The 27,741-nt window shown below is 40.9% G+C and overlaps 1 protein-coding gene across 1 annotated transcript in view; it reads left to right on the top strand.

Moving 5' to 3' along the window:
- CUNH10orf107 (chromosome unknown C10orf107 homolog) overlaps window positions 1–27,741 on the top strand; it is a 141,111-nt gene that overhangs the window by 29,028 nt on the left and 84,342 nt on the right. The window contains exons 3-5 of the mRNA XM_019538634.1: window positions 5,210–5,379; window positions 10,769–10,913; window positions 21,468–21,540. Coding sequence (XP_019394179.1) covers window positions 5,210–5,379; window positions 10,769–10,913; window positions 21,468–21,540 — 388 coding nt within the window. The remainder of the gene's footprint in view (window positions 1–5,209; window positions 5,380–10,768; window positions 10,914–21,467; window positions 21,541–27,741) is intronic.

Here is a 27,741-nt window from a genome sequence, read left to right on the forward strand (position 1 = left end):
TTTACTGTCCTGTATAAACAAAGGTGCCCAAATTTATCATTCAGAAGAGAGGGATACATGTTTTAAACAAAACATAATGGATTATGTTCTTTATAATGTTATCTAGCAAGCCTTCAATAAATACTACTCCTCTTTTCATATTGTTCAACAAGATAACTCTCTTGGCAGGGTGAAAAACAGTTGCCTCTTGTTAGGACTGTGAGTACTGGTTCTTAAATGTGAAAGAATGGAGAGCAGAGAAAACAGTCTCCTTTTTTGTGGGGGTAGGGGGAGGAAGTAGAAACTATTATCAGAGGTTGACATCCTAGTTGACAACCTTTTATGCAAGAGGCTAAGGTAGTGATTTTCAACCAAGGTGCTATGGCATGCTGGGGTGTCTTAAGATTCTTTCAGGGGTGCCAAGGGATATCATGTAATGTCAGCACTGTTAAATGTGCAAACATAATTCACAAGCTAGTCCCTGAGATTTCAGAGAAGAATATCCATAGTGTTGTGATATTTCTGAACTCTTTGCAACAGAAAAAATGCTTTAGCATTTTTCTGTAGTAAAAAATTAAGTGAAAACTAATTGCTGACACTTTCTGAGGGGTTCCTTGAGTCTAAAAAGATTGGGAAATACTAAGCTAAAACTGAGTAAGTATGAAATCTAAGTTATCTTTAAGACAATGTTGAGGTTATATTGGCAGAATTATAAACTGAAGTCTTTGGCCCTGCCCCTCACTAATCTAATCATGTGGATAAATAAGGAAAATATAAAAAAGATATGCCTAATTCTGCTCTATAAGTTCATAGACATATGAACACTAAGGGTGCACCGGTAAAGAATTTTAAGGCCGATACCGATTTAATTGCTAATATGCAAGGTTCTCCACCTTGGGAGGAAAAACCAGCAGCATCCCTATAGGTTAGGCAGTGCTACGCTGGCCAGTACTATGGATGAAAGGGACTTGAGGGTCATCATTGACCACACGATGAACAGGAGCCTTCAATGTGATGCTGTGGCTAGTAAAGTGAGCAAAATGCTGGCTTGCATCCATAGATGCTTCTCAAGCAAATCCCAGGATGTTATTCTCCCATTGTACTCAGCCTTGATGAGGCCGCAGCTGGAGTACTGCATCCAGTTTTGGGCTCATGAATTCAAAAAGGATGTGGAAAAGCTTGAGAGAATCCAGAGAAGAGCCACGTGCATGATCAGAGGTCAGAAAAACAGAACTTACAATGACAGGCTGAGAGCCATGGGGCTCTTTAGCCTGGAAAAGCGCAGGCTCGGGGGTGATCTGATGGCCACCTATAAGTTTATCAGGGGAGACCACCAGGATCTGGGGGAACATTTGTTCACCGGAGCACGCCAAGGGATGACAAGGTTGAACAGTTATAAACTCCTGCAAAACCATTTCAGGCTGGACATAAGGAAGAATTTCTTCACTGTCTGAGCCCCTAAGGTCTGGAATAGCCCGCCACTGGAACTACCTTGAATGCCTTCAAGAGAAATTTGAATGCTTATGTTGCTGGGATCCTATGACCCCAGCTGACTTCCTGCTCCTCGGGCAGGGGGCTGGACTCAGTGATGTTCCGAGGTCCCTTCCAGCCCTAATGTCTATGAAATCTATGAAAATCCTACACCCCACTTCAGGTGGGCGGTGCCTGTCCCTGCTTCAGGTGCTGCCCCACTCCCTTCCTCACCATGGGCGCCTCAATCTGCCCCCATTGCACACCTTCCCACACCCCTTTCCCATAACTGACTTTCCCTGCTGTAGGGCTGGCTGGGTACCTGCTGCGGCTGCACACATTTATCAATGACATTATCGGCCACATCAGCCAAAAAATGCTGATTGTTGATGATGTCAATTTTCCTTTTATCAGTGCTGATATGATATGGACCGAAGTATCAGTGCACCTCTAATGAATATGGTACAAAAGCATAACTTTTTAAAGGATTAACTCTTCCACCTTAAGCCATTAGGTCTTATGGATAGCATAATAGAAAAGTTTCAGAAATTTTCAAAAGTGTCCAAGTGACTTAAAATCTTACATGCTGAGGTCATTTTGGAAATAAAACATCAACTTCTAAGTCCCTTAAGCACTTTTCATAGCTTTAAAATTAATAGCAGCAAGAGCAGCAAAACTTGTGAATTCAAAACTTATATACCAATAGGAAGTGATAGTAATGGAAGGCTGTCCTTCATAATGGAGAGAAATTATTAAGAGATCCCAGTAGACAAATATTGCAGGTTTGAGAAATTTGCTAATGCTTAGTAAAGGTTGAAAACCTCCATAGGTTTAGTCATGTCAATTGCTAGACAGCTTATGGCAATATAAAATTAAACTTTGAGAAAAAAATTAGGATCAGGAATTTGAAGGAACCTCTGAGAAAAGAAACTAAAATCAGAAGTGATAATAGAATGCAAGTATGGCATTCAGTATGGCATCTATTAAAAGGCTAATATGTTGATTGGGTGTATTTAAACCTATTAAGGGAAAGAATACTGAAAACAACGTTGTATTGCTAATTGCTATGTACTCCTGGAGTAATATGTCCATTGGTTATTTTTTTTTAAGAAAGAAAGAAAATTGGAAAGTTTCAGGTAAGAAAATCAGGCACATGTTTCATTAGCTGAATAATATTGAACAGTTACTGAATTTCACAGTATTTTTTGAAGTTTACTCAATGGAACATTAAAAAAGTTAATTTCCCCATTTATAGAGCTGGGCTGAAATCAGCTTATTTGTTCTATTTTTCAAATTAATTATTTGAAGAATATTACAATATTATTTTTCTTTGTTCACTAAGTTCTAAGGCTATATCATACTGCAAACTTCTGCCTACGGTTATCTACCTTTCTGTGCAGAGTGGTGGCTCCACTCTCTCTATGATCTCATACCCACAACTCCATTGGAATTGCATTGCTAAAGACTTGACAGGGAGTCTGTGTAGGGTAAAGTCTTCTGCTAGTGCATGGATCAGGAATAATACCTGCAAGGTATGGGCTTGTCTGTAGGGGTAGAAGGAGACCATGAATAGCCCTCAAGGTGACTGGTGCCCTGAAGCAGTGATGGTACCAAGGGGGGCCCTACTTAGGGCATTGAAAAACAGGACTAGGTTGAGCTGGGTATGGGAGGGACTCACTGGCCAAGGCAGGATAGGGCTTGCTTAGGGACCCTAGGGCAGCCTCTCTTGTACAACAGAAAAAAATAACTCCATCAAGGCGTGGCAGGAAAGAGTAAAAGGGAGGGTACACTGGGGAGCTGAGTGGGGCAGAAGCTACATCACAGCTGCCCCAGGGTGTGGTTCTGTTGCACACATTTATTCCTGAATTCATGGGCGACTGTTGCCTCCTGAGTCAGGGACAGGGGGAGGGGAGTCCCCCCTGCTAGTCATATGCGCTGACACTGAAGTGTCAGTGGCACACCAGGAAGGGCCAGAGGTGAGCCTGGAAGTGCCAGTGGCACTTTCCCTAGCACCCCAACTCCACAGCCGGCACTTTCAAGGGGGGCACCAGCGCTCCCACCTGCCGCCCTTGCTCATCACGTAAGCAGAGAATGCTGCCTTTCAGGGTGTCCACGAGCACTCTCAGGGGGTGCACCCCCTATGCATTGCCACTGCCTAAGTCATGTGGTTGTGATGTGTAACCTCAGCTATGCTTTTGGGTGTATTTATGACTGTGGAAAGTGGAGCTCCAGCTCCTTTAGTCGGTTCATATGAAAATGCATTTACTATATTTTCCTTTCTACCCTCCTTTACTTAAATTAAAGCTCTTTCTTGACTTTTGAGCTATGCTTCACTCAGTAATTTGTAATTTTGGATCTCCTTTATTTTTGTTATATATTTACTCTGAAGGAGAAATATGGCTTTGTTATTTTATTCCTTCCCAAACTTCACCCTAAAGACAAGAAGAACTACCCTCATATAAAAAAGAAGTTCTCAGCTGCCTCTATTGATACAAACATTAAGTCACTCACACCATCTCTTTTTTGAAAATGCACATGAATACTTGAATCAAGACAAATTTTCTTCCCTCAGTCAACATGGAGGAGAACAGGTCTTGTCTTAAAGTTGAGTACTCACCCAGGGCAGGGCAGTGGCTTAGCTTTGGGTCTAGGGCTGAAGCTGGAGCTGGGCCACGGTAGCTCGTGGCAGGGAAGGGGATGCCTGGTAGGGGTAGCATAAGGAAGACTGTGTGTTGGGGATAGAGGGTGTACAGGGGAGACTGCGCAGTGGGGAGGTGCATGGGGGAGACCTGCAGTGCGTGGCTTGGGGAGAGTATGGGGATGGCCATGCAGCTTACCCCCTCTTCCTCCCCTGTTCCTTTCCTTCCCTTTAGCTTTGGCTCTGGCTCTGGAGCTGCCACTGCTGCTTTTGGGCTAGGCTGGGCCAGGGCTGGGGTCACCAGTGCTTACTGTCCTGGAGGTGGAGCCAGAACTGAAACACTGCAGAAGATATGCAGGAGTTGGGGGTGGGGGGTAGGTTTTGGGAGGGAGCAAGCAGAAGATGGCCATGCACAGGCACAGTGGGGTGGGGCAAGAGTCAGTGGGGACAGGCACAGGGAAAGCAAGGCATGGGGGTTGAAGGGCAGGATTTGGCCCCTTGCCTCCTGCCACTGCTTTTCTCATCACAGTGTTGGAGAGAATGAATTGAAGACAACCGTCCAGTAATTAGATTCTGTATGTGGAAAATTATAACAAATTAAAAAATTTCCACACATAGAATCTAATTATTTGGGTGTCCTTTTAAATTCGAAGTTGTCTTGGATTTGGATAAATATGGTCATATCTATAAATTGTATGTTAGCATATTTATATACTGCTGTTTAAAAATTTGTGGATTTTTTTTCTAATTATGGATATGTCCTCTAATGAGCACTAATATACAAATTAGTATAGCTGACTCCAGTCTCAGGAACATATCTGTGATTGCTAACAGAATAAAGGTGTAACAGTTGTAGCAATATCAAAGGATACCAGTATCTGAACTGCATGATTCTGTATCACTATTAGGTAGTAAAAGACCTCCATGGATAATCCTGCTTTATTCAGGGTCAAGTTTAGGGCAGTTTAGCTAACTTGTATTGCTACAGAATCATGGAGGCATAACAGTTAAATCATAAGAGCTGCTGCACACTTTCATTTAAAGTGATTAAAATATGTTTGTATCCATACTGTAAGAATATCTTGCTTAATTTTGTACCTATTATTCAATTATATCCCATAGAAAACTAGAAGAGTTCCTGAATTTTAAGCAACTAAAGACATCTTTGAAAGAAGCTGTCATACTAGACTACTATCTGTTGGGATTTTGGTGGGCTAAAGAAATGAATTTCAATCTTACTCAACTTTCGGGATTCATGGCACTATTAAACTTTTTGTTGGAAAACCTCAGCAGTAAGTATAATTTTAAAAATATTTAATTAAATTGAAAATGGGAATGTTCTCTAAACTAATTGTTTTAATAAGTTCTTAATTTTTTATTAGAACTAATTATTGAAAGATTGATTTTCCTCAAGAGTATCAGTCTGCTGTGCATTGTACATGGATATAGCTCTTGTTGAATGCAGTTAAACTTTGGTTAGAGGGTATGACAGTTTGTTCTAACAGACTGTCTCTTTGTTCTTTGTGCCTTGCACAGTGGGACCATGGTCCATGAAGAGTAGGGTGCTGTCTTGATATAAATAATAATATTGATAATAATAGAATAAGAGCAATGAAATCGTGAGTTCCAGTTCCAGTGCTGGCAGTGACTCTTTGTAGCCTTGGGCACATTTGAGACATTGCTGTTAGAGACATTCAGTTCAACCTGTAACACTAGGCTACAGTACAGTAAGTGGAATGCATTCATTTCATCTTTGGAGGTCAGCTTTTAAACAGATTTCTGAATGTCAGATATGGTGTTTCTGATAAAGTATATAGGCTTGCTACAGATTTATGGGCTAAATATACCAGCAACATGCAAAAATGAAAAGTGATAAGCACCAGAAGAATCTAAATATCATGGAGTTATGAAGAAATTTGGAGTTGGGATGAAATTTTCAAGGAAGTGTGTGTCCTTGGTCTGTGAAAAATGAAAAAGACTCATAAGAACATAAGGAGTGCCATGATGAAGCAGACCAATGGTCGATCCACCTGTAAATGACTATGGCAGGGGTATATGTTTTAGGGCAATGATGCCCAGCCTTTACACCCTGTGGGCAAGATAGTGCTGCAGGGTGTGGGGTAGGGAGAGGAGAAGGGTCACTGTGGATGCTTGGGGGAGGTAGGGAGTGACCGTGCTGCAAAGCAGATGGGGGGGATGGGGCATAGGGAGTGGCTTGACCATGGTCTGGCCATATGTGGGTGGCCCAACCTTGAGCCAGATGCATGGGGGGGGAGGGGAGAGGGATTGGGTGACAGGGAAGCAGCTGTGCAGTATTAGCTGGGGCAGGGCTGTATCCAGCTACATGGAGCTTGGTTATTCGGCAGTGGGGAGGGGTGGTGGCACTCTTCTGCTGCCAAATTTTCCACCCCGTGGGGGTCCCTGTGGGCTAGATGCCATGGCTTTATGGGCTGGATTTAGCCTGTGGGATGGGGGTTGAGCAGTCTTACTTTAGGGGGAGAACATTGAATGAGGTATATCTAGTGATATATTTCCTGTTTATTCTCCTGTTTGGCATCTAAACGTATTATTTTAAAGAAGCCAGAGAATACATTTCTGAGGCTAGGAACAGAAGTCCCTGGACAACAGATGTGCCTGTGTTGTCCTGAAATGGAAATTTCTCAGAATTGGTGTGTACACACATTGTCCTTTTAACCAGGGCTTTGGTGAGCAGCTGAATGCACTGCCACTTTTTCTGCCATTGATTCAATGATGCAGTCCTGAGATAACCATTCAGATGCATTTTTCAGTGTTCAGATTTTAGCAGCTAATTTATGTAAAAAAATCATTTTTCTGGACATGCTGCAGCCCATGGTGGAAACAGGACTTTCCTTACTTTGGGTTGCCACAGGCTGTACTATGTCCAGGTATCTGGACTGAAAGCAATGAGCCTCTGTTTTCTTGCTTGGCAAGGAGAAGGAAGCTGCCATATTTAAAGACAGAGGACATAAACTGGATGAAGTGATGAAGGAGGAGCAATGTTGGACAAGGAGTATGGAGAGGCATGAAAACTGAAGTGGGGTTCACAGGGTAGAAAGAAAAACTGGGACTAGGAAACTGGAGTTGAGGGGGTGACTAGCTGACAAGAAGACAGGAACTGGGAGCTTGGTGGAGATGGGGACTCATAACCCAGGAATCTGGTGTTGGGTAGACAAAGAGATTAGGATTGAGAGCTAGGGAGGGGGAAAAGGGTGAAGCACCCAAATTATGGAGATTGTCATTGTGTGATTTTTTTTTTAATGTGTTTCCTTTACAAAGAACTAAAGGTCAGGATTAGCAGAGAATTAAAGCAATAAGGGAAATGAGTTTGTTATTATACCAGTAATAGATATTCACACTTTGATCTCTGGATTCCTGATAGCTTAAACAAACAAATAAATAATTAAAGTATTATTATTATTAAAAATAATAAATAATTTTCAAGTGCATACTTGTTGTGGTGGTGAATAGAGTCCATATAAATAATAATAATTGTGATGTGTAACCTCTTTTTCTAAAGTTTGAGGGACTGCAGAAGAGATTATGAAAAATTCATCGTGTTTCTTTTTGCCATTCTAGTCTTTGCAAGTTACAATGTATGCCTGGTATGTGTATTTTAGTATCAAAATCCACAATAACTTGTACTGGCTAGCAACAAGCATTAAATTCCAGTGCTGCAAATTTCAAGGAGCTGCTTCTTTGCACCCTTCTGCTCCCATGGCAGACAGGTTCCCATGCTTTTGCTGGATAGCTACACTGCCTCCTGCCCCACACAAACTCTGAGTCACCCAGAGATGTGCTTTAGGCAGGGGGGATTCTCCCACAGCTGGATTTGTCCAAGTCCAGGAAGGTTCCAGCTGCAGGACAATGCAGCAAGATCTCCACAGGACTTCCTGACAGCTCGGTGCTGGGTGGACTACCAAGGAGTCAGGGCAGTCCCTCCCTCCTTCCGTCCAACAGGAAGGGAGGAAGAGTAGGGCATTGGAGGGTACTGGGGGTCCTCAGGAGCATACAGCTATTCAAGTTTTCCCAGGAAAAGAGAGATCTTTGTTATTAGAAGTATTCTCATTTTTTCATGGAAGGTCCTGTTGTAACCTGTGCATAACCTTGGGGATATACAGACATTTGATGAGTTTAGATTGAATTAAAAATGGCCACCCAATCTAAGGCAAGTCAGGATGGGGAGAGACTAGTGGGGGAGAGGGCTTGGGGGGATTTCTTGGGGGAGAACAGGAGGGTTATTGGGGTCCATGGGGAGGATCAAGTGGCTAGCAGGGTCCACAGGGGGTATTGAGGAGGATGGTGGGATTCATGAGGGGAACCAGAGGGGGGCAGGCAAAGTCCACAAGAGGGATTGTGGGGGTTGAGGGGCAAGTGGGGTCTGCAGGAGTATTGGGGGAGCAAGTGGGGTCCACACGGGGGGTTGTTGGGATCCAGGAGGGTTTGGCAGGATCAGGGGTTTGTAGGGTTTACAAAGGGCTTGGGGGATGGGGGAAACTCTCTTCCCCACCCCCTGGGACCAGGAAGTATTTTTAGTTCCCCACCCCCTCAAAAAATACTTCCTCTTGGCAAACTAGTTCCCTGAACCCCACCCTTCTCCCCACCCTGACTTCCTTCCTCAGCTCCTGGCACCACTGACTGCTGGTACAAATGACTCCAGAAGCGATTTGTGGCATTTGGGGTGGGGGGAGGAGGGGGCGCTGGCTGGTCTGGAGTTGGGGGGAGAGGCTGGGAGCCTAAAAATACTCTGGTGCTGGGGGATGGGGCTAAGAAAAGTGCATCTCTGTGGCTGGGGCCAGCAATTGGGTTTCCCAGGCCTAGGGGTGTGCTGGGAACTATACAGAAGTTCAGTTAGATTGGTCTCACCTCACCCAGTCTAAGTTACACTACTCTGAGGTACATTTAACTTAGATTGGGTTGGTAATTTTTTTAGACTGATCCAACTTAAATTTAGTTCACACTTAGATCCACCTAACTAGGGGGTCTAAGTGTAAGGGCTGCACCGGTGTGAACCAAGTTAGATCGGGTGGCCATTTTTAATGCCAACTAACCTCCTTCTAACCTCCCCAAACATCTGTATGTGCCCATAATGACAGAATAGGGGATGTCTTCATAGCTGTCACTTCTGTTTCCTTAATCCTCCGGTTACTAATTCAAGTGTAGGTATACTATGGAAGTAATATTCATTTTCTATTGTGTACAATCTTAAGAATTTAAGGAAAACTAGAGTTGTGGGGAAGAAAAACAGACTTCAAAATCAGGTCCCAAAAGTAATTTCTGAAACATAATGTCCTCCAGTTTACATCCATGTAGTTCAGTTTACTTGAAGAGGGCTATTCCTAATTGATAATGAGTGAAAGAGGAGGGAATCAAACCCCAACTTGGTCACGGGCAAGGAATTTCTGGAGATAAAGTAATATGAAACTTTTTTTCTATGCTTTATATCCTCCACAAACTAGATAGCAACTATGTCTCTATCCAATTCTCTTTGAAGTTTGAGGAAACTTGAATACTATATTACTGTATGCAGTGTGCACCGAGGATTGTAAAAGTTAAAAGTAACTCAAAGAAATGTACTGGTTGAATGAAAAAGGAAAAACTTGAAAATACTTCCTTAGAATAGGATGATATCTACCTTTTAGTACCTCCTCTGTTTTCATTTGCTGTCCTAATATTCAGTTTGTTCTTTCAACTCTATTATCCAGTGAGAGAATTCCTTCTAACTTGTTGTTAATGCCTGCTCTGTAACTGAAGACACACTGTATCCAAGAGAGACATATCCTGATATACAGATTTAGTTGATCTAGTTTTTCATATTATTGATTTCTGTCCCCAGTAACCAAAATTAATAACAATACCACCAGATGTATCAATTGAAAGGACTTATCCAGGCTTCCACAACAAAAGATATTTCTCATTTCAACATTTATTTCTACAGTTGCATGCTCCCAAAATTCAGACATGTAGGAGAAAGATCTGTTACACTGTGGCCTGTCTTAAATGGCCAAAGGAGAAATTTTCAAATGGCATACCTAACTTATATAACTTCTTATATGATTTAGGTGCCCAGCCTTCCTTTGTGTCATTGTAAACCTCCACTAATTTGATAAGATTAATAAAAGTTTAACATGGTGTCTATGTTGATTTTTGATTCAAGTACAAAGTAAAATTATAATCAAGAAGGATAATTTGTAAATATATCTAAAAAATGAATACACAATTGTGTATGATTCTTCTATTTCTTATTCATGTTACAATGGGCTGTATCAAAAGAATAGTCCATTACAGTACGTGAGCAAGAACAGAGACATTTTTAAGATATACGTCTATATATAGACTGCATCTAGAATTAGAATCCAGCCCTGACTTTCTGTGTTTTTAATTATGTAAGATATTTGAATAAGTAAAAGATCAACTCAGAGATTTGAATACATCACTGCTCTTATCCTTACAGTGGTTACTGATCATTTTGTAAATGTGAATGCTAATGTTTGAGGTAAGAATAATGACAAGAAGCAATAATGTTTGTTCAGGAGGTTTTTTTTATATTCTACATGGCTTCAAATACAACTTTTCAAGCCTCGAAGTCTTACAACATAATATGCCAAAAAAAATCTATCACATTTTTGTTTAGTTTTCTTTTTCTTCTGAATTGCTTTGTAGCCAAACATATGACACTAGAAGACAACATAAAAGAGCTTGGGAGAACAATGGTTGGAATAGGAGAACCTCGTTCAGGAAACAGTGGTGACTTAGATTTCTTCAGTGTTGATCAAGCCAAGGCTGTAATCAGTTACTTGAAAATCAGGTATTTTTTTCCAATTTCAGTTATGTTTGTATTATTACAATAACATTAAGGGATCTGTCAGTAAAATGAGGTGAAGTCATTTCATTAGACATGTTTGTACTTTGCCACAATCTCCTACACACAAAATGTAAAAAGGGAAAAGAAAAAAAAAAATACCTGACAAAACTGAAGATCAGGATTCAGATGACAGAAACTAAGGAATTCAGATTTGGATTAACACTCTCTCAGTTCATGATGTTTGGAAGGTTACCTGTTTTGTTTCTTAGGGCCTTGTTACATGTTGTACTTTGAGTTGCTCAGATGTTGATCAGTGTTAGTGCTAGCTTGAGTTTGGGCAATTGCACCTTAAGGCCAAAAGCCCTCTCTGACTGTCCTTGACCTGTATAGCTGAGACTTGTAACTAGAAGGCTGACAAGCAAGGGTCTGACTAGGAGCTACAGCTGTATGTTGCCACTACAGAACTAGTGAATCAGGAGAGGCATCTATTCCTGCTCTAGGTGATGGTGGGGGTGAGAGATGGGTTGGGGGTAGGAATATGCAGCGAGGAGGCAGAGGGATGGATAATGGGATGGAGATGGATAATGAAAACAGGAGGTGGAAAGGAAGTTGGGGTAGGGCAAGAGTGGTGAAATGAAAAGTCAGCCACTGAAGGGTAAAATAAAGAGAAATTTAAAAAAATAATTTAAAAAGAAATAGAGGAAGTAAATTTAAAGGATGTCTCATGTTTTAATAAATCTCACGAGGGCCCTTCCAACCCTAAACTTCTGTGAATCTGTGTAAATTAGGATTTGGGATAGAGGTGCTAGTAATGCTTTCTAGGGTAGCTGAGAGGTGGGAGCAGTGAGGGAAGTTACTTTTCGGGGAGCCACTGCCTCTGCCCTGGGAAGGAAGCCCCAGCTTATAGGGACCTGATCAAGCCATTAACCTTGTTCTCCCTTCCCCTTTGCCCCCTAGAACCCACTCCTGGACCCATGTCCTGTGACCTGGTTAACTGGCATGTGCTCTGCAGGGTGGGAAGGTCACACCTCTAGAGACAGGAGGGAAAAGTTGGCTTGGTGCCAGACACCCGCCCCCGCCCCCAGCAGTAATGTTCAGGGAGTAGAAAGTTTGTCCACACAGAACAGGAGGGTGCGGGAGGGAACACTGCATCTCGGGATGCTGGGGGACTGCAACTTGAGTGGCTCATCTCTGGGGAATGGCAACACATTGATGGACTATGAGCTGGATAATACAGGTCAGAGATAAACCTGCCCTGCAGTGGCACCATTTTAAGCCACCTAAAGTGTCTTTAAAACTAGTTTCAGGTGTTAATGTGTTAAGAGTTCAGGGAGTAATGTGAATTACTGGATAATATAGCAGAAAGTTTTCACTCTTTTTTTGTGAGTGAAAGTGAGTGAGATGGAGAGTGGAGTGTAGAAAGTAATGTTAATGAGTCCATTAAAAAATGTAATAGTGTAGAACCCAGTCTGGCAAGATACTAAATCACATACAAAATCTTTAAGCATTTGAGTGCCCCTGTTGCCCTGAGTAAACTTCTCAGGTGCTTGAAGTCGCACACTTAAGTCCTCAGGTACAAGGATATAAGAAAAAAGTGCTACTCATGAAAATGATGAATTTTGAAGTTATAGGAAGTACAGTGTTTTTATGGGAGAGTCCCATGAATGGATGAAGAAAATGAGTAACACTTTATGTAAAATGGCATTCTGGACAGTAGCAGCATGTTGCTTTTCCCAAACAACCTATACAATGTATCCATCTCTGGCAAAAGAGAAGCGAGTGCAGTCAGTAATATCTTTTATATATAAAAGGAAACAAATATAAATTAGAGCCTGGCCCAGCTTTCACCCCTGTGCAAAGGAGTGAAAGGGCAGAAGGCACTCTTTGCCATATCACTGCCATACCACTGGTGTTGGCACATGATAGGTATTAGTCTCCCCACAGCTGCTGTATCCATCCACCTTTGGAAGGGGTGGGAGATAGTAGAGAGTAGGGCTGCACGAAATTTCACTGGCTGTTTCATTTTGATGCTGTTTTGATTAGTTTTGAGCTCAAAACAGCAAAATTAAAATGAAATGAAGGGCTTTGAAATGAAACGAGGGCAATGAAAATACTCTGAAAGTTTCGAAACATTTCAAATTTTGAAGCTGAAGCTGGGAAGAGAAACAGGGAAGGAGGGGGAGGGGGAAGAGGGGGAAAGGACTGCTCTAATATTGACTGTGTAGCTGGCCCGTGATTGTGGTCCTTCCCCAAGGTCCCTTCCAATCACAGGGATTTGAGGGAGGGATAGGAAAAACAGCATAAAAAGCAGCATTATTTGAACTGAGCAGCTTTCTGCCTTGGAGTCAGTTACTGAGCTGTCTTCCAGAAGCTGAGCAGCTTTAGACAACTTGCTAGCCTAGTAAGTGGGATTCAGCAATACCTTTTGCTTTAGTTTCTATACTCTTTTATTTTGTTATTATAGTAATTGATTGATTCCTTTAAATTTATTCCTCCCCAAAAATCCTCTTTTTGTTTAGTCTATTTTGATTCTTTTCAAATCTGTGCTTTCCCTTACAGTGTGCATTCCATACACTGTGCAGGGTAGTACAGCATACTTATATTGCATATTATAATATAGCATTTATATAGGAAAACACATGCATAAATTTATATATTTTATTATATTTATTACATAAATACATACATACAAACATACCTACATATATTAAATAAATACACATACATGCACTTATCTACATATATTACATAAATCAGATACATAACATTTCAGAAGAAAAGACAGATTTTCCAGCACACAAAGGCAAAGACAAGACACTATGAAACACACCATGAAGTGTGCTGGAAAGGCAGCTGGGAAGTCTTCAGGGAGGGGTACAAGAGGGGGTGGAGGGAGAGCTGTAAGTTCCCCTCACCCCCAACCAGAGATGCAGCCTCTTTACTACAACAAGCAGGCATGAAGCTTCCATTAGTTGTACAGGCAGCAAGGAAAGGGGAGCAAAGCCAGTGCCACTGCCTGTGCCTGAGTCTGCATTGCCTCCAAGAGCACCAGCCATAACCCCCGCACCACCATCATGACAACAAACAACACCAGCAGCATGACAGTCTCCTCCACCTCCATTTCACTTTCAATGCTGAGCCTTCCAGTGTCAGAGGAAGAGCTGGATCTGGATCCAAGTGCTATATCAAGGGAAGGTCTGGGGAAGGAGAGGGAATCAACTGAGTTTGCGCTCCACACCCCTCAAGTTTCCCTTAGAGCCAGGTCTCCTTCAACAAAAGGCACTTCAGAGGAGGCTGAGATAGAGGGTGTGGAGGCAAGCGGCTCAGCTGAGTCTGCTCCTCCTGTTGTTGTGCTTCTGCCTGCTGAGGAGGGGGCAACTGCAGCAACCACACATGCACCCGCACCCCAGAAGAGAGTAGGTAGTGTGGTCTGGAATCATTTTTAGCTGGTAGATGATTCCACATGTGCTTTCTGCCTGCACTGCTGAGCCAGAACCACCTGGGCAAGGGAACACAACACATGAGCACCACAAGGATGCTGATGGATCTCTGTAGGCACCACCCTCTTGCTCTTGCTCCTCTTCAGCCTGGAATCAGTGGGAGTGTGCCTAAAGAGAAGTCCCCCACTTGCTCCAAAACCCCTTGTTCCCCCAAAGCAGAGGGAAGCCACCCTAGAACAATGGGGGAAAGGCAGACAGAAAGCAGGGCACGTTGCAAGGGAGAGCAAGATCACCCAGAGCATTGGGGAGATGCTTGCAGTGAATGGCCAGCCCTTCTCCTTAGTTAAGCACCCAGGGTTTAGGCAGCTCATGGCGCTCATGGACCCATCATACCAAGAGCCCGCATGTACCACCACATGATGGTGGTATCCTCCCTGTATGAGGCATGCAGGGAGTACTTGAGGGAGGAGATGTGTAAGGCAGGTCTGCAGGTGGTTTTACGTTTCACCTCGAACATCTGAAGTAGCCAGGGTGGAGATCATGCATACATCTCCCTCACAGGGCACTGGTGCAACCAGTCAGGCTGTTGGTGGGCTCTCCTTCAAGTTGAGGTGATGGATGAGTCCCACATGGCAGCAGAGATCATGGGAGCCATGAACCACTTGGTGCAAGGGTGGCTTGTTGGGCAGGGTGAGCTCACCCAAGGTTTCATGGTCACCAACAATGGGGCGAACATGTTCAAGGCGGTCCATGATACCAACTTGGTTGGCTTCGCTGTGTGGCACACAAGTTCCACCTCATTGTCAGGGATGCCTTGGAGGGGGACAGGGCTGCTGGTGATGGCACCAGCACCATTAGCAAGCTCATTTCAAAATGCAGGAAGGTGGCAGCTACTTCCACTGCAGCATCAAGGGGGCCAAGATGCTGCGAGACAGACAGACAGAGCTGAGCATCCCACAGCACAAAATCATGCAGAATGTGGAAACTCAGTGGAACTCCACATACCTGTTACTCGAGAGGCTGGTGGAACAACAGAAGGCCATCTATGAGATGGCCTTGCTCAGGGAGATTAGGATCAGCAGCCCCCTTAACAGAGATGAGTGGGATACCATCTCCCAGATCTTGGTGGTCCCAAGCCCTTCCTTGAGGCCACCAAGACTCTCAGTGCTGGTGATGCCCTCCTTAGCCAGAAGATCCCTGTAGTGAGGGAACTTGAGAACCAAATGGAGGAGTTCCAGGGGACCAATGTTCCTGGCTGGGGCAAGCCACTGTCATCAGATGTCCAAGCACTGGTGAGGTGGCTGAAGGAGGGCATCAGGAAATGGCTTGATCCCTTGTGGTTCAGTATAGTACATATGCTGGCCACCATGTGTGACCCAAGGATGAAGGGCAGCATATGCAGCAGCCAAAGTCTGAATCAGTCAATGGAGGTGCTGCTGGTAAAGAGTCAGGGAGGCAGAAGAGTGGAGGTAGGGGGACGTGGAAAAGGGGGATTCACTATCCCATGCCAACACATCATCCACCAGCCAGTCTCCTTCTCCACCACAGGTGCTGCCAATGTGGGCCAAGGGGATGGCTTCCATGGTGGGGTCCAGAGGCACCAGACCCCACCATCAGGCAGGTAGTGCTTAGGCCTTGGTGGCTACCTATCTCACTGAGGAGGTGGAGCCCCTGGTGTGTAACCCCTTGGCCTACTGGGCAAGCCACAGTCAGAGGGGGCCTGATCTGGCCACTGTAGCCTGGGAACACCTGTCCTGTTCATCCACCAGTGTTCCAAGCAAGAGGGTGTTCAGTATTGCTGATGATATAGTGGCACCCCACTGCACCTCCTTGGATCCTGGTTTGGTGGAGCAGCTGGTGTTCCTGAAGGTGAACCTCCCACCGCTAGGGTTCCCCAAGGTCCACATACAGATGGAGTGAGTACCACCCTCCTCACATCATCTGAAACTATTTCCTTTTTTTTAATTTGGCTTGCCTTCACAGCCATTTAATGCCCTATTCTCAGAGCTGGAGTGTGGAAGAAATCAAACTTCGCGTTGTGGTTGAATCAGAACTGACAGAGCCAGCTTTTCTTTATTTAAGGCTATACTGTGATCACAGGGAGAATTCCATACAGCAAGGGGAATCTCTGTTTGGGGGTGAGGGGAACTTACAGCTCTCCCTCCACCCCCTCAAGTCCTAAACTTGCAAGGTTCCTTGGCTTTTATTATGTCTTGTTCACCTTTTTTTGCTTTGTTATTCCTTTCCAGAGGTTTCACATGAGAGTTAAATGTGTTAGGGTGACAATATTTTGGATTTTCAGGGAGCATTGAATCTGCAGCTGAATACAAAGCTTTAACCTGTGGCCTAGCAGAGCTGCTGACCACAAGGCAGAATGATAGTTAAGCCAGCCATTTGCTTATGCTAAGTAACCATCTTAACTGTGTCAACCATTTTCTAAGAAAAAGCAGCAAGTGAGTCTGTATAGGTCTGTGTGCTGTGAACCAGCTACAGGAAGCAACAAGATAAGATACAAAGGTCTGAGGAATGTGGAAGTTGGTACAACATGAGACAGAAAAACAGATTGGAATGTGAAAAATGACATGTAACTGGTAACAGAATCCAAGATGAACATATGCAAAAAGGTGAATGGTGATTTGTGAAGAAGCCTCCAGAAGCTTCCACGTTTTGGTCAAAGTTCTCCCGTTGACCGAAGAAGAGAAGTCAAGATCTTAGACATGCGCTCTTAGCAAAAAGACATGTAAATGAGTAAAATGCATAGGAAATTCCGTGCTAATGAAGCAAACAGTAAACAGAGGCAGAGCTTAAGATGGGAGGAGAAGTGGGTGGAACACAGGAGGGACAGAGGTAGAATGAATGGTAATGAGCATAAACCAAAGTGTATAAATTTGGGAAAAGCTACTGTTTGTTCCTGCTCCCCGTGTTCATAGACTGGGCGTCTGTGAGGGAGCTCGCCCGAAGCTGTCTCCATTCTGAATAAAGCTGTTGTGAGCAATGTGTGCTGGAGTTTGCTCCCTGTCTGCTCTGGCTAATGAGCAGTTGGACCATCGTCTCCCTAGTTGTTGGGCGCTGCATGGAGTCCGGGTCTAACAAAATGTTCTTTGTGTGAAAGATCACATTGGTCTTGGGTAACCATATATTCATACTGATGAGGTCTATGAAGTAAATCTTGTACAGATGTTAGTGTAGATTAGAAATCCAGTCCTACTTCATTTGAAATGTCAGCGTCAGTGAGAATCGGCTCATGTCACACAAATTTATCAACAGAATATTCAGCTGGCTATCAAGCCTGCTCAAAAGTTAAAAATCCTTCGGAAATGACTGAGTAAGCACATGTACTACAAGTGCCTATACATACTGAAGCACATAGCATAGAACTAGTTATAAAATGTGTTACTTCAGCAAATGATATAATTTCTTTTAAATTATATTGTAACACTCCAGTTTTGTCAAGGCTGTTTTCAAAAACATAACTGTGATTTTTATTACATTTTAATTAATGCGGTATTATAAGAGTTTTCTATTTTTCTTTCACTTGATTGATGTTAAATAATAGGGTTATGGGGGGAGTTGTTTACTCAAAATAACATGCCATGTTTCAGTTCAGATCAAATTTTTACAGTAGAGCTTTAACCCATGGGATTTATAATGGAAATGGGGACAAATGCTTAACTATACTGGCACAAACTGTGCAGCAGCTATAATGACACCTTCAAGTTTGGTGAAAGGTGACAGTTATAATCTTTTTCATCTTGTCTCCCTGGGCAAACACACGTCAACATATCTCTTGACATTTTCTTTCAGGAAAGAGTTGAGCTAGGAAAATATGTCAGTGTTAATCACCTTCATATTCCTACATGACATCCTTTAAGGTCTTTAAACACTTGCTTACATGAGTAAAGATACTTCCGTGCAATTGTTAGTAATAACAGGCACAAATATATCACTGTTGTTAACAACAGAAACAAGGAAAAATCATGTTAACGTGCATGTTGTGTGTGTGTGGGGGGGAACCTGTTTGAGGATTAATACTGATGTTCTACAGTCTATATGATTTGATTTAAAGACCATTAAATGGAGAATTTCTTTTCTTACTGTAGAATTAAGGGTGCCAGGTTAAACACAGCTCTGGTAAAGAATGGATTCCGAGCTGCCAAAAGTAATCATTTATGTTTATAGGAATTTAATAAAATTATCTCTACATATAACATAATCCTCAACAAAATTCCATAAAGGGTTTGCAGTTACAAGAAGAGGAATTGATTTCTGAATGTTGTCAGTCTGGCTTCTTTCCCAGCTATTTTAATAAATAAAATAAGGCTTAAAACTTATTTTTACTAATGAGTCAAAAATTAGTAATCATTTCTTAAATATCTATAACGCTCTCAACATACTTTTTGTCTTCTGTAATGTTCTTGACTAAAATATTACAAAAAATATGTGCATTTGTGTATTTTTAGCAACTTGTCTGAGTTAGTTGCAGATAAGTGATGAAAGCTGTATAAACATAGTGATATTATATCTTAAACTGCACCATAGCAGGCATTTTTGCTGATGATTTATAATTAAAATGTACTTCAAATGAATGGATACTGTAGATCAGAGGTTCCCAAACTTTTTCTTATTGGGTACCCCTTTTCAGATTTACCAGCTGCCCATGTATCCCTACCAACATATATTTTATATTTAACCCCTTAAATGAAATTATTATTATAATGAAAATTAAATCCACCATTACACAATTTCTTCACCCCCCAAGATGTCTTGCATACCCCCAGGGGTACATCTACCATAGCTACAGCCAGGAAGCAGAGGGGAGGGGCCAGCTCTGCCATGGAGTAGAGAGCCCAGCCATGTTGGGATGCTGGGGGAGTCTGCTTTAATTTAAATCAGGAAGGGGTCTGGGACAGATATTGTATAAACTGGTTTGACCCAAATCAGTTATGTGTGATGCTAGATTCAAACAAGTTCATCTTAAACCAGTTTCATCCATTTTCAAACTGGTTTATGTGCACTGAACATCTGTTCTGTTACAGGCTTAAACCAGTTTCTGATCACTTACACCAGTTTATGTGTAATGTTTGTCCCTAGCTGAGGTGATCTGTAGCAGGTAGTCATATCATAGTGTTGATTATTTCCTGCTCTAACCTTTCAGTAAAACATGCAATGATTTTCTGGCTCTTCCAGTATTTAAAAAACCTTATTATTGCATTCTTATGCAGTGGAACAACAATTCTCTGCTTTCTACAATGTTGTGAAAGAATATATAACTTAGTTTACATTTTTTCTTTCTTCCTCTAAATCACAAGCCATAGCTTTTAAGGAAGAACTTTTTTATTCTGGGAATCCAAAACTTTTTTTGAAGGGCCTTCTTGTGAGCCATGACCATGTCACTGCATATTTGCAAGCCCAACTTCTCATGGCAGTAGTATGTGCTGAACACTCCTTGTCAGAGCTCCCCCCCTCTACCTCAACCCTGTTGATACAGGGACAGTTCCTATTTCTCTTCTTGCATAACTCATACTGCTAGCAATGAAAAGATATAATTGTGAAAGCAAATTAAAATTGAATATTCTAAATATGTAACTATATGGATCTATTTCTAAAATGTCTGGTTCTAGGGGAGTCTCATAATAAGTTATTACCTTAATTTTTTCCACATTGTTAAGAAGTGTTTATAAAATAATGTTTGTTTTGCTAGCATTAAAATGTTATCCCCCCCCCACACACGCACACATAGTTTCCCCCCATAGGGTCAACTACTTTAAAAGAGATCTCTGTGATGTAAACTATTTTTTTTCAGACATTAGTAGTATCTAGCTTACGGTTGAACTTACTTTTGACCATATTCACAAAAGTTAAGCATTTTTTTAAAGATGTTGGCACTGTGAAAAACATGATATTTATGTTTTTTGCTTATTATCTTAAGAATGTATACTTAATTGATAATCCATGCATAAATTGATATTTGTTTACCTAGTAGGTAATTGAGGCAGGACAAAAAACTTGATTTTGTTCTATTTTTTATTGAAATTGCCAGTTACCTAAAATAAAATACCTTCTATCAATGTCTTAGTAAATGCAAACACACTGCATAGCGTGGAAGGGAAGTCAGAGCTGTATAGGAATCTACACATTAGTTCTTTGAAGGTGATGGAGTGAGTGTTTGTCTGTTTCAAAATCAAGTAAGGAATGACCTGAGCCATTTTGAGTGTTTTTTCACGGGTCCATTTTTTTGTAGTCAGGCATGGAGTAGTTGGGAGTCAGTGGTGGCATATGCTATGGGAATGGTCAAACAGGATGCATATGGGTATACATCCAAAGTTACCATAAAAATGGTATCGTATGCTGCCATCTTTGTTTTCTGTTGAGGCTCAGTAAATTTTCAAACATGTTCAGTGTACTGGCAACCCAGCCTCTGATCTGAAAGTTGAGATGGCTTCATTTTCTTCTTATGCTCTGTCTTCAGTAGTGAAGAAACTGTGGGTCACATTATTCTCTGGTAATAATTGCCTTGGGAGTCATTTTTCAGGACACAATATTAAGTTTGCTAAAACTCAGTTTTACAATGACATCTAGTCTAGCCCCTTGCTCAAGGTTAGATCATTCCTCACTAAACCATCCCAGTCAAATGCTTGTCCGACCTGCCCTTGAGAATTTCCAGGGATGAAGATTCCACAAGGTCTCTAGGTAGCCTCTTCTAATGTTTGACCACCCTCATGGTCAGATAGGAAAGTCTTTGTAAATTTATTCCGCTGTAGTTTGAGGAAATTGCTCCTAGTTCTGCCCCCTGCAGCCACAAAGAAAAAGTAATTTCCATCCTCCATGTAATCATCCTTCAGGTATTTGAAGACTGTTATCAACCCTCCCACCCCAAATCTTCTCTTCTCCAAACTAAATAACCTAGTTCTTTCAACCTTTCCTCGTAAGTCATGTTTCCCAGGCCTCTAATGTGAATGCTTTAAATGTATTATGTGAAATGTTTTAAATATTGAAGCTTAACTTCTTTTACTACTGGGGTTTCTTTCTCCTGGAAAGACGTTACTTGCAACTGAAACAGTTTTTTTATCATGCTTCCATTCTAAGTGCTAGAGCTACATTTTCTTCTGTTTTTCAGCTTATTACAACACTATAAACTATACGAGTATCTCTTCCACAGTCCCAGGGAAGAACTTGTGATAGGGGATGAGGTAAGTAATTTATATGGATGAAATTGATTAAGCAGAATTATTTACTACATGGTCCTTGGCATCTATTCTTTATAACTCAAAGCAACTTCATGTCAACATTGTTCTACTAGCAGCAGTGTAAAAGGGCAGATTAAAGAATAAAAAATAGTGATACCTTTTTTCAAAATGAGGTGTAGATTTAAAAAAAGTGTACATTTTTTTTTCTTGGTTAGGATGGTTGTTAGGTCAAGAATATTTTTATATACTGACATAAAGTGATGTGAACAATTTTAACTAAATAATATTATAATCATTTATTAAAATCATAAAAGCACCAGACGTTCTCCAAGATAGGTGCCAGGAGCTAAGCATCATAGCTCAGCCTCTGGATCTTCAAGAACTCCTGGTGATCTGGTAAAGTGCCTGAAGATTGAAAGAAGGCCAATGTGGTGCCTATCTTCAAGAAAGGGAGGAAAGTGGATATGACAAACTACAGACCCATCAGCCTGATCTCTGTCCCAGGGAAGGTCTTAGAAAAGATTATCAAAGAGACCATTCTTGACAGACTGGCTGGTGGCAACATCCTGAGGGATAGCCAGCACGGGTTTGTTGCAGGTAGGTCTTGCTTAACCAATCTTATTTCCTTTTATGACTAGGTGACCTATCACCTGAACAAGGGACAAGAGATTGATGTCAGACTTTAAAAAAGCCTTCTATCTGGTATCCCATGATCACCTTTTAGCAAAACTGGCTGACTGCAGCCTCGGCTTCACCACAATCCACTGGCTAGGGAATTGGCTCCGTGGTTGGACCCAGAGGGTGGTGGTTGAACAGGGTCAATTGTCATGGTGTGCTGTGACCAGTAGAATCCCTCAAGGCTCTGTCCTTGGGTCTATACTATTCAACATCTTCATTAATGATGTGGACATTGGTGTCAGAAGCGAACTGGCCAAGTTCACCAATGACACAAAACTTTGAGGTAAAGCGTCCACACCTGAAGACAGAAGGGTGATCCAGGTTGACCTTGACAGGCTCAGAAAATGGGTGGAAAAGAACCTGATGGTGTTTAACACCAAAAAATGCAAGGTTCTCCACTGTGGGAAGAAAAACCTGTATCATGCTTATAGGCTTGGCAGTGCTACACTGGCTAGCACCATGGATAAAAGGGACTCGGGGGTCATGACTGACCACGAGATGAACATGAGCCATCAATGTGATGCTGCAGCTAGTAAAGCGAGCAAAACGCTGGCTTGCATCCGTAGATGCTTCTCAAGCAAATCCCAGGATGTCATTTTCCTGTTGTACTCGGCCTTGGTGAGGCCGCAGCTGAAGTACTGCATCCAGTTTTGGGCTTCACAATTCAAAAAGGATGTGGAGAAGCTTGAGAGAGTGCAGAGGAGAACCACACACATGATCAGAGGTCAGGAAAACAGACCTTATGATGAGAGGCTGAGAGCTATCGGACTCTTCAGCCTGGAAAAGTGCAGGCTCAAGGGTAATCTGGTGGCTGCCTATAAATTCATAAGGGGTGCTCACCAGCGTCTGGGGGAATGTCTGTTCACCAGAGCGCTCCAAGGGATGACAAGGTTGAGTGGTCACAAACTCCTCCATGACTGTTTCAGGCTGGACATAAGGAAAAACTTCTCTACCCCAAGGTCTGGAATAGACTGCTGCCGGAGGTGGTTCAAGCACCTACTTTGAACGCCTTCAAGAGAAATTTGGATGTTTATCTTGCTGGGATCCTATGAACCCTGCTGACTCCCTGCCCCTGGGGTAGGGGGCTGGACTCGAAGATCTTCCGAGGTCCCTTCCTGCCCTAATGTCTAATATCAAAAGATTATGTGCAGTAAGCGCAGAACCACAGTCAAATATACCATACTTATGATACTGCTTTCAGTGTGATTATACTAATTATATGGAAACAGTTTACCTGGGAATGTAGCTCTTTGGAGGTACTTGGTTAATGACAGTGAACAGTCCTGATGGTGAAGTTTGTCATGCATGTTTGTCTATAAAAATTGAAATATATAGCAAACATGACATGTATCAATTCAATTTGGCGTTTAATTAAATAGTCAAATTTACTTAATCTAATCTGTTTGTTTCTGCTCGATTATGGAGGATGTATTTTACAATGCACTGAAAAGGTTTTGCAGTTTTATTTTATATGAAGAGGCAGTTGGTTATTTTGTTAAAAATCTATCAAGTGTTTAGCTGATAATTATAAATTAAATTAGAGACCTAAATACTTAAAAATAGAGACTTAAATACCTAAAATTAGAGACTTAAATACTTAAAAATAAGTGTTTTTTTCTTTACACTTAAAGCTGGCAGTTTCTGCATCTACAAAAGGTATTATACATTTTCTTTCCATGCTTCTTCTGAATGGCTTTAGATCCATATAAAAGATTTGCCTCTTGAAGCAGACTCAAACATTTCAGAGAATATAGTTATATGTAGATTTGATTTGGCTCCATTGAAGTCAGTGGCAAAACATCCATTAATTTCCAGGAAGCAGGATTTAACCTTCGTCATTGTATTTCCATATATATAAATTTGTTCAAAAGACTTAAAATTATCTGTTTTATTTATAAACTTCTTTTCTGTATGGCTAAGATCAATTCTCTGAGATAATCAGAATGTAGTCTTTCACTAACTATTCTAACTAACTGAGAATAAATGTTGTTCTACTATCTAGTGTCTACCAGCCAAAATAACACCATCAATTTCCTTAAGTGTTTGGTGTAATAAGAACAATGGAAAAGAGCACCATGTATCACAACTAAATGTCATCCGTTTTGCCTTGGCATTAGTCTAGCATCAGGACACAATTATTCTGGAATAGTCAAAATCCTCCTTAAAATAATTTATGCTACAAAACATTTCAGCAAAAATCACTTCTAGAAATCTAATCTGCAGAATACCATGATAAAAAATATCATGCTCATTTTGAGTTTGGACCTTTATCTGGCACTTATATTATGTTCACTTTAGTCTGTAAGTTTAGTTTAGGTTGTAAAGCCTTCTGGCAGGATTCACCTGTCACACTATGTACTGTACAGCTCCAACCACAATGTGATTCTCAATAAATATCCATGTTGTATATTTTAATAGGGTGATATATTACATATTAATAATTTCTTTCAAATCATTAAAGAAAGTTATTTTCCCTAAATGCAGGTATCCTTGAAGTATTTGCATAGACACTGTTATGATAATTGAGCTCAATATAGGTTTAAAAGTCTCTGGATGAAGTTTCACTATTGTTGCAGTGTTTATCTGGAAAGTACTAAGTGTCCTATTTCTTGTCATCTCCTAAACAAACAATAATGCTGCCTGCCTATATTAAACTGCTTGTGTAGTTGTATCCCAGCTCAACAATCCTGCATTACTTTTAAAAAGGATCCTTTCAAACTGTTCCCTCCAAGAGACCTACTGATAGAGTCCTTTCATGGCTGTACCCCATAGCAAAGTCTGTGCTCATAGATATCTGAGCTTCAGGTTTTGTATTAGCAAGATAAGGCCCACATATAGTGGTAAGTGAATTACAACTGCTTACAATAAATAAGACGACGTCCAGTGTAAAGCTGTCCAACCTAAGCAAATGTGTACTCCAAATAGGCATCACTAGTTTTGTTTGCTTTGCAGGCAAAGCAAACAAAACAAGTCCAGTCACCATGAGTCATCCTTTGGTAAATTCCTTCATGGATGTACTGAGGAGGATGGAAAAACTACTTACTCAAGGTGGGAAAATTCTTTCTTGGTTTCAGATATGGAGTTCATTACTTGCCTAATCCAATCAAATGTGGACCAGTGAAACTATGGAGCTATATATTATCGGACTGCTGTTATCTTATTAATGTTGTAACAAAATAACAGTGTTTGTGTACACCACTGCTGACAACTGGTACAACAACTGCAACTCCTCTGAATCATTATATTTCTAGGGGAATATGGATTTATTTCAGTATCGTCTCCAAATGGGGACACACAGACAAATTTGTTATATGAGTTGCTTCATGTAAGTTGACAAGTTTGTGCAAGAACTGGAAACAGTAACTATATTTCACAACTAAAAGTCCAGTATTCTAGGCACTTCACATGATTTTTCAAAGGAACGTTGTTTATTATGGCAACAAATCAGAAATCGGAGAATTTTGTAACAGATCCTTTTAGGGAAGCTGAATTCTTACTTTCCATAAGAACTTTGGAGTAATGAATGATATACCCACTGAAGTTTATTTTTCTCTAATACAAACAGTTGCATAATATGCTCGATCAGAATATCCATTTTGATCTTTCACTACAGTTATTGCCAAATCACTGTATTATTTCCTGCCTGGAACAAAAACAGGCTAAAAATGAAAGTGACTCAACATTAGATTATGTACAGGGTCATTAGTCATTCCAGTTAAAATTTCAGTTGTATAAACACATCTCTTAATTAGTGGACCATCACAGTCTGATTGATATTACAGTGTACCTTAGCTTGGTGCAAATAGCATAACTGAGCTGACATTTTAGCTTAGTAAAAAGAACAAACAGCATTTGGATAGGTTAAAAATACACATATAAAATACCATATTTACTTTCATACCCTAAACACCTTTTCCCCAAGTATCATCCCCTGCAGAATTGGCATGTGTCTTCAGCAGGGAAGCTCTTTTCTACCCTGAATAGAAGTGCTCAGCTTTGATTTCTGGTTGGCCAGGCAGCAGCAGCAGCATTTCTACTTGGGCAACTGAGGGAGTCAGTTGACCTAATAGCTCAAGATTAGGTTCTGTCCCCTCTTTATGCAACCATAACTGGAAAAGTCTCTTCCCCACCTTCATTCTGCCCTCTGAAAAACAAGGTGTGTGTTTTGGGAGTATGTTGTGTGCAAGAAACTACAGTAGATGCATATTGAAATAGAATTTTACTTCAGTTAAAACATTTTGAATAATTTTGGCTAAGGTGCTTCTGTTGTTTAGGAATATAAGCTTAAAATTGAAACCAAGCAATTCATGAAGTAGTTATGTTAGGTCCATCCTGGTAAGCTTTTAACTAAAATTTGCCTTTTCTGTTACCTATCTCCCTTCTTCCACTTTATTCCAATTTTATTTCAGCTCTTAAAAGCTGAACATGACATTATATGAAATACAGAGAATAAATCTAGCAATGTAAATCCCTTTGCTTTTTTTTCTAACTAATTTTATGGATGTTCCCTACATAATTAATAGCATTCTTGTTGAATTGTGGCTTTCTTACTTAGAAAGAAGTATTGAGTAAGATAATGGATCTTGGCTAAAAAGCTTCATTTATTTCAGTTTAATTGACTGACAAAATGATAGCTCTGCAGATTTTCTAGGCTTGAAATTCAGAACTTGGAGGCATGTAAATGTGAGCGTTATTCACATATATGGTAATTGTACTCACAAATTGACATTTGTTCCTGGAAATATGTAATGTACACATTAAAATGTATTGCTTATTTACAAATTAGTGCCCTGATTCTCTTGTGAGCATTGTGCCCTACAGAGATAACTTATGTGGGATCAGAGACTTAGCATGCAGAGGCAAAACTTACACCAACCTAACCTACAGCATTTCTTAAAGGGGAATTACCATTTCTTAAAGAGGAATTACCTTAATAAAATCATTTTTCACCTGTACCAAGTCTGGAGGTTTCACTCACTATGTGATTTAATTAGCCTGTAAATTTCAGTGAGCAAATAGAGTACACACAACATTTTGATGTGCTGGGATTCAAAATTAGCATGTGTCAGATTTCATAGTGAAAGTTTATACTGTTAGCACATGAATCACATAACAGTTTCTATTATTTACTATTCTGTGTTCACTTAATTTATTTTACTTTGATAGGATGATATATTTTATCATGTATTTTTTTCAAAACATTTACAAATTGCACCTCATGCTAGAGTACATGTTTTTGTTTTTTTCTGGATTGAATGAGTCTAAAGTCTTTTGGGATGATGTCTACTTTGAACCATTTCCTAATAAAAATAATGTGTTTGGTAAATATTTTATGCCTAGCTGCTTTAGCCAGTATGATGGAGTAATCTGCTGTTTTATAGCCCAGATGACTAGCTAAGTTTAACTTCTTGCACGAGTACTGTACAATGTAATTTTCTTTAGAAATGTCATAGTGGGCTGGGTTGCAATAAAAATATCTAAGATTAAGTTTAATAGCAGTGTACATTCAGTATTATTGCAGTCACT

This window comes from Crocodylus porosus, unplaced genomic scaffold (genome assembly GCF_001723895.1).
Source record: "Crocodylus porosus isolate Cpor-Errol unplaced genomic scaffold, CroPor_comp1, whole genome shotgun sequence".
Classification (NCBI taxonomy): Eukaryota; Metazoa; Chordata; order Crocodylia; family Crocodylidae; genus Crocodylus; species Crocodylus porosus.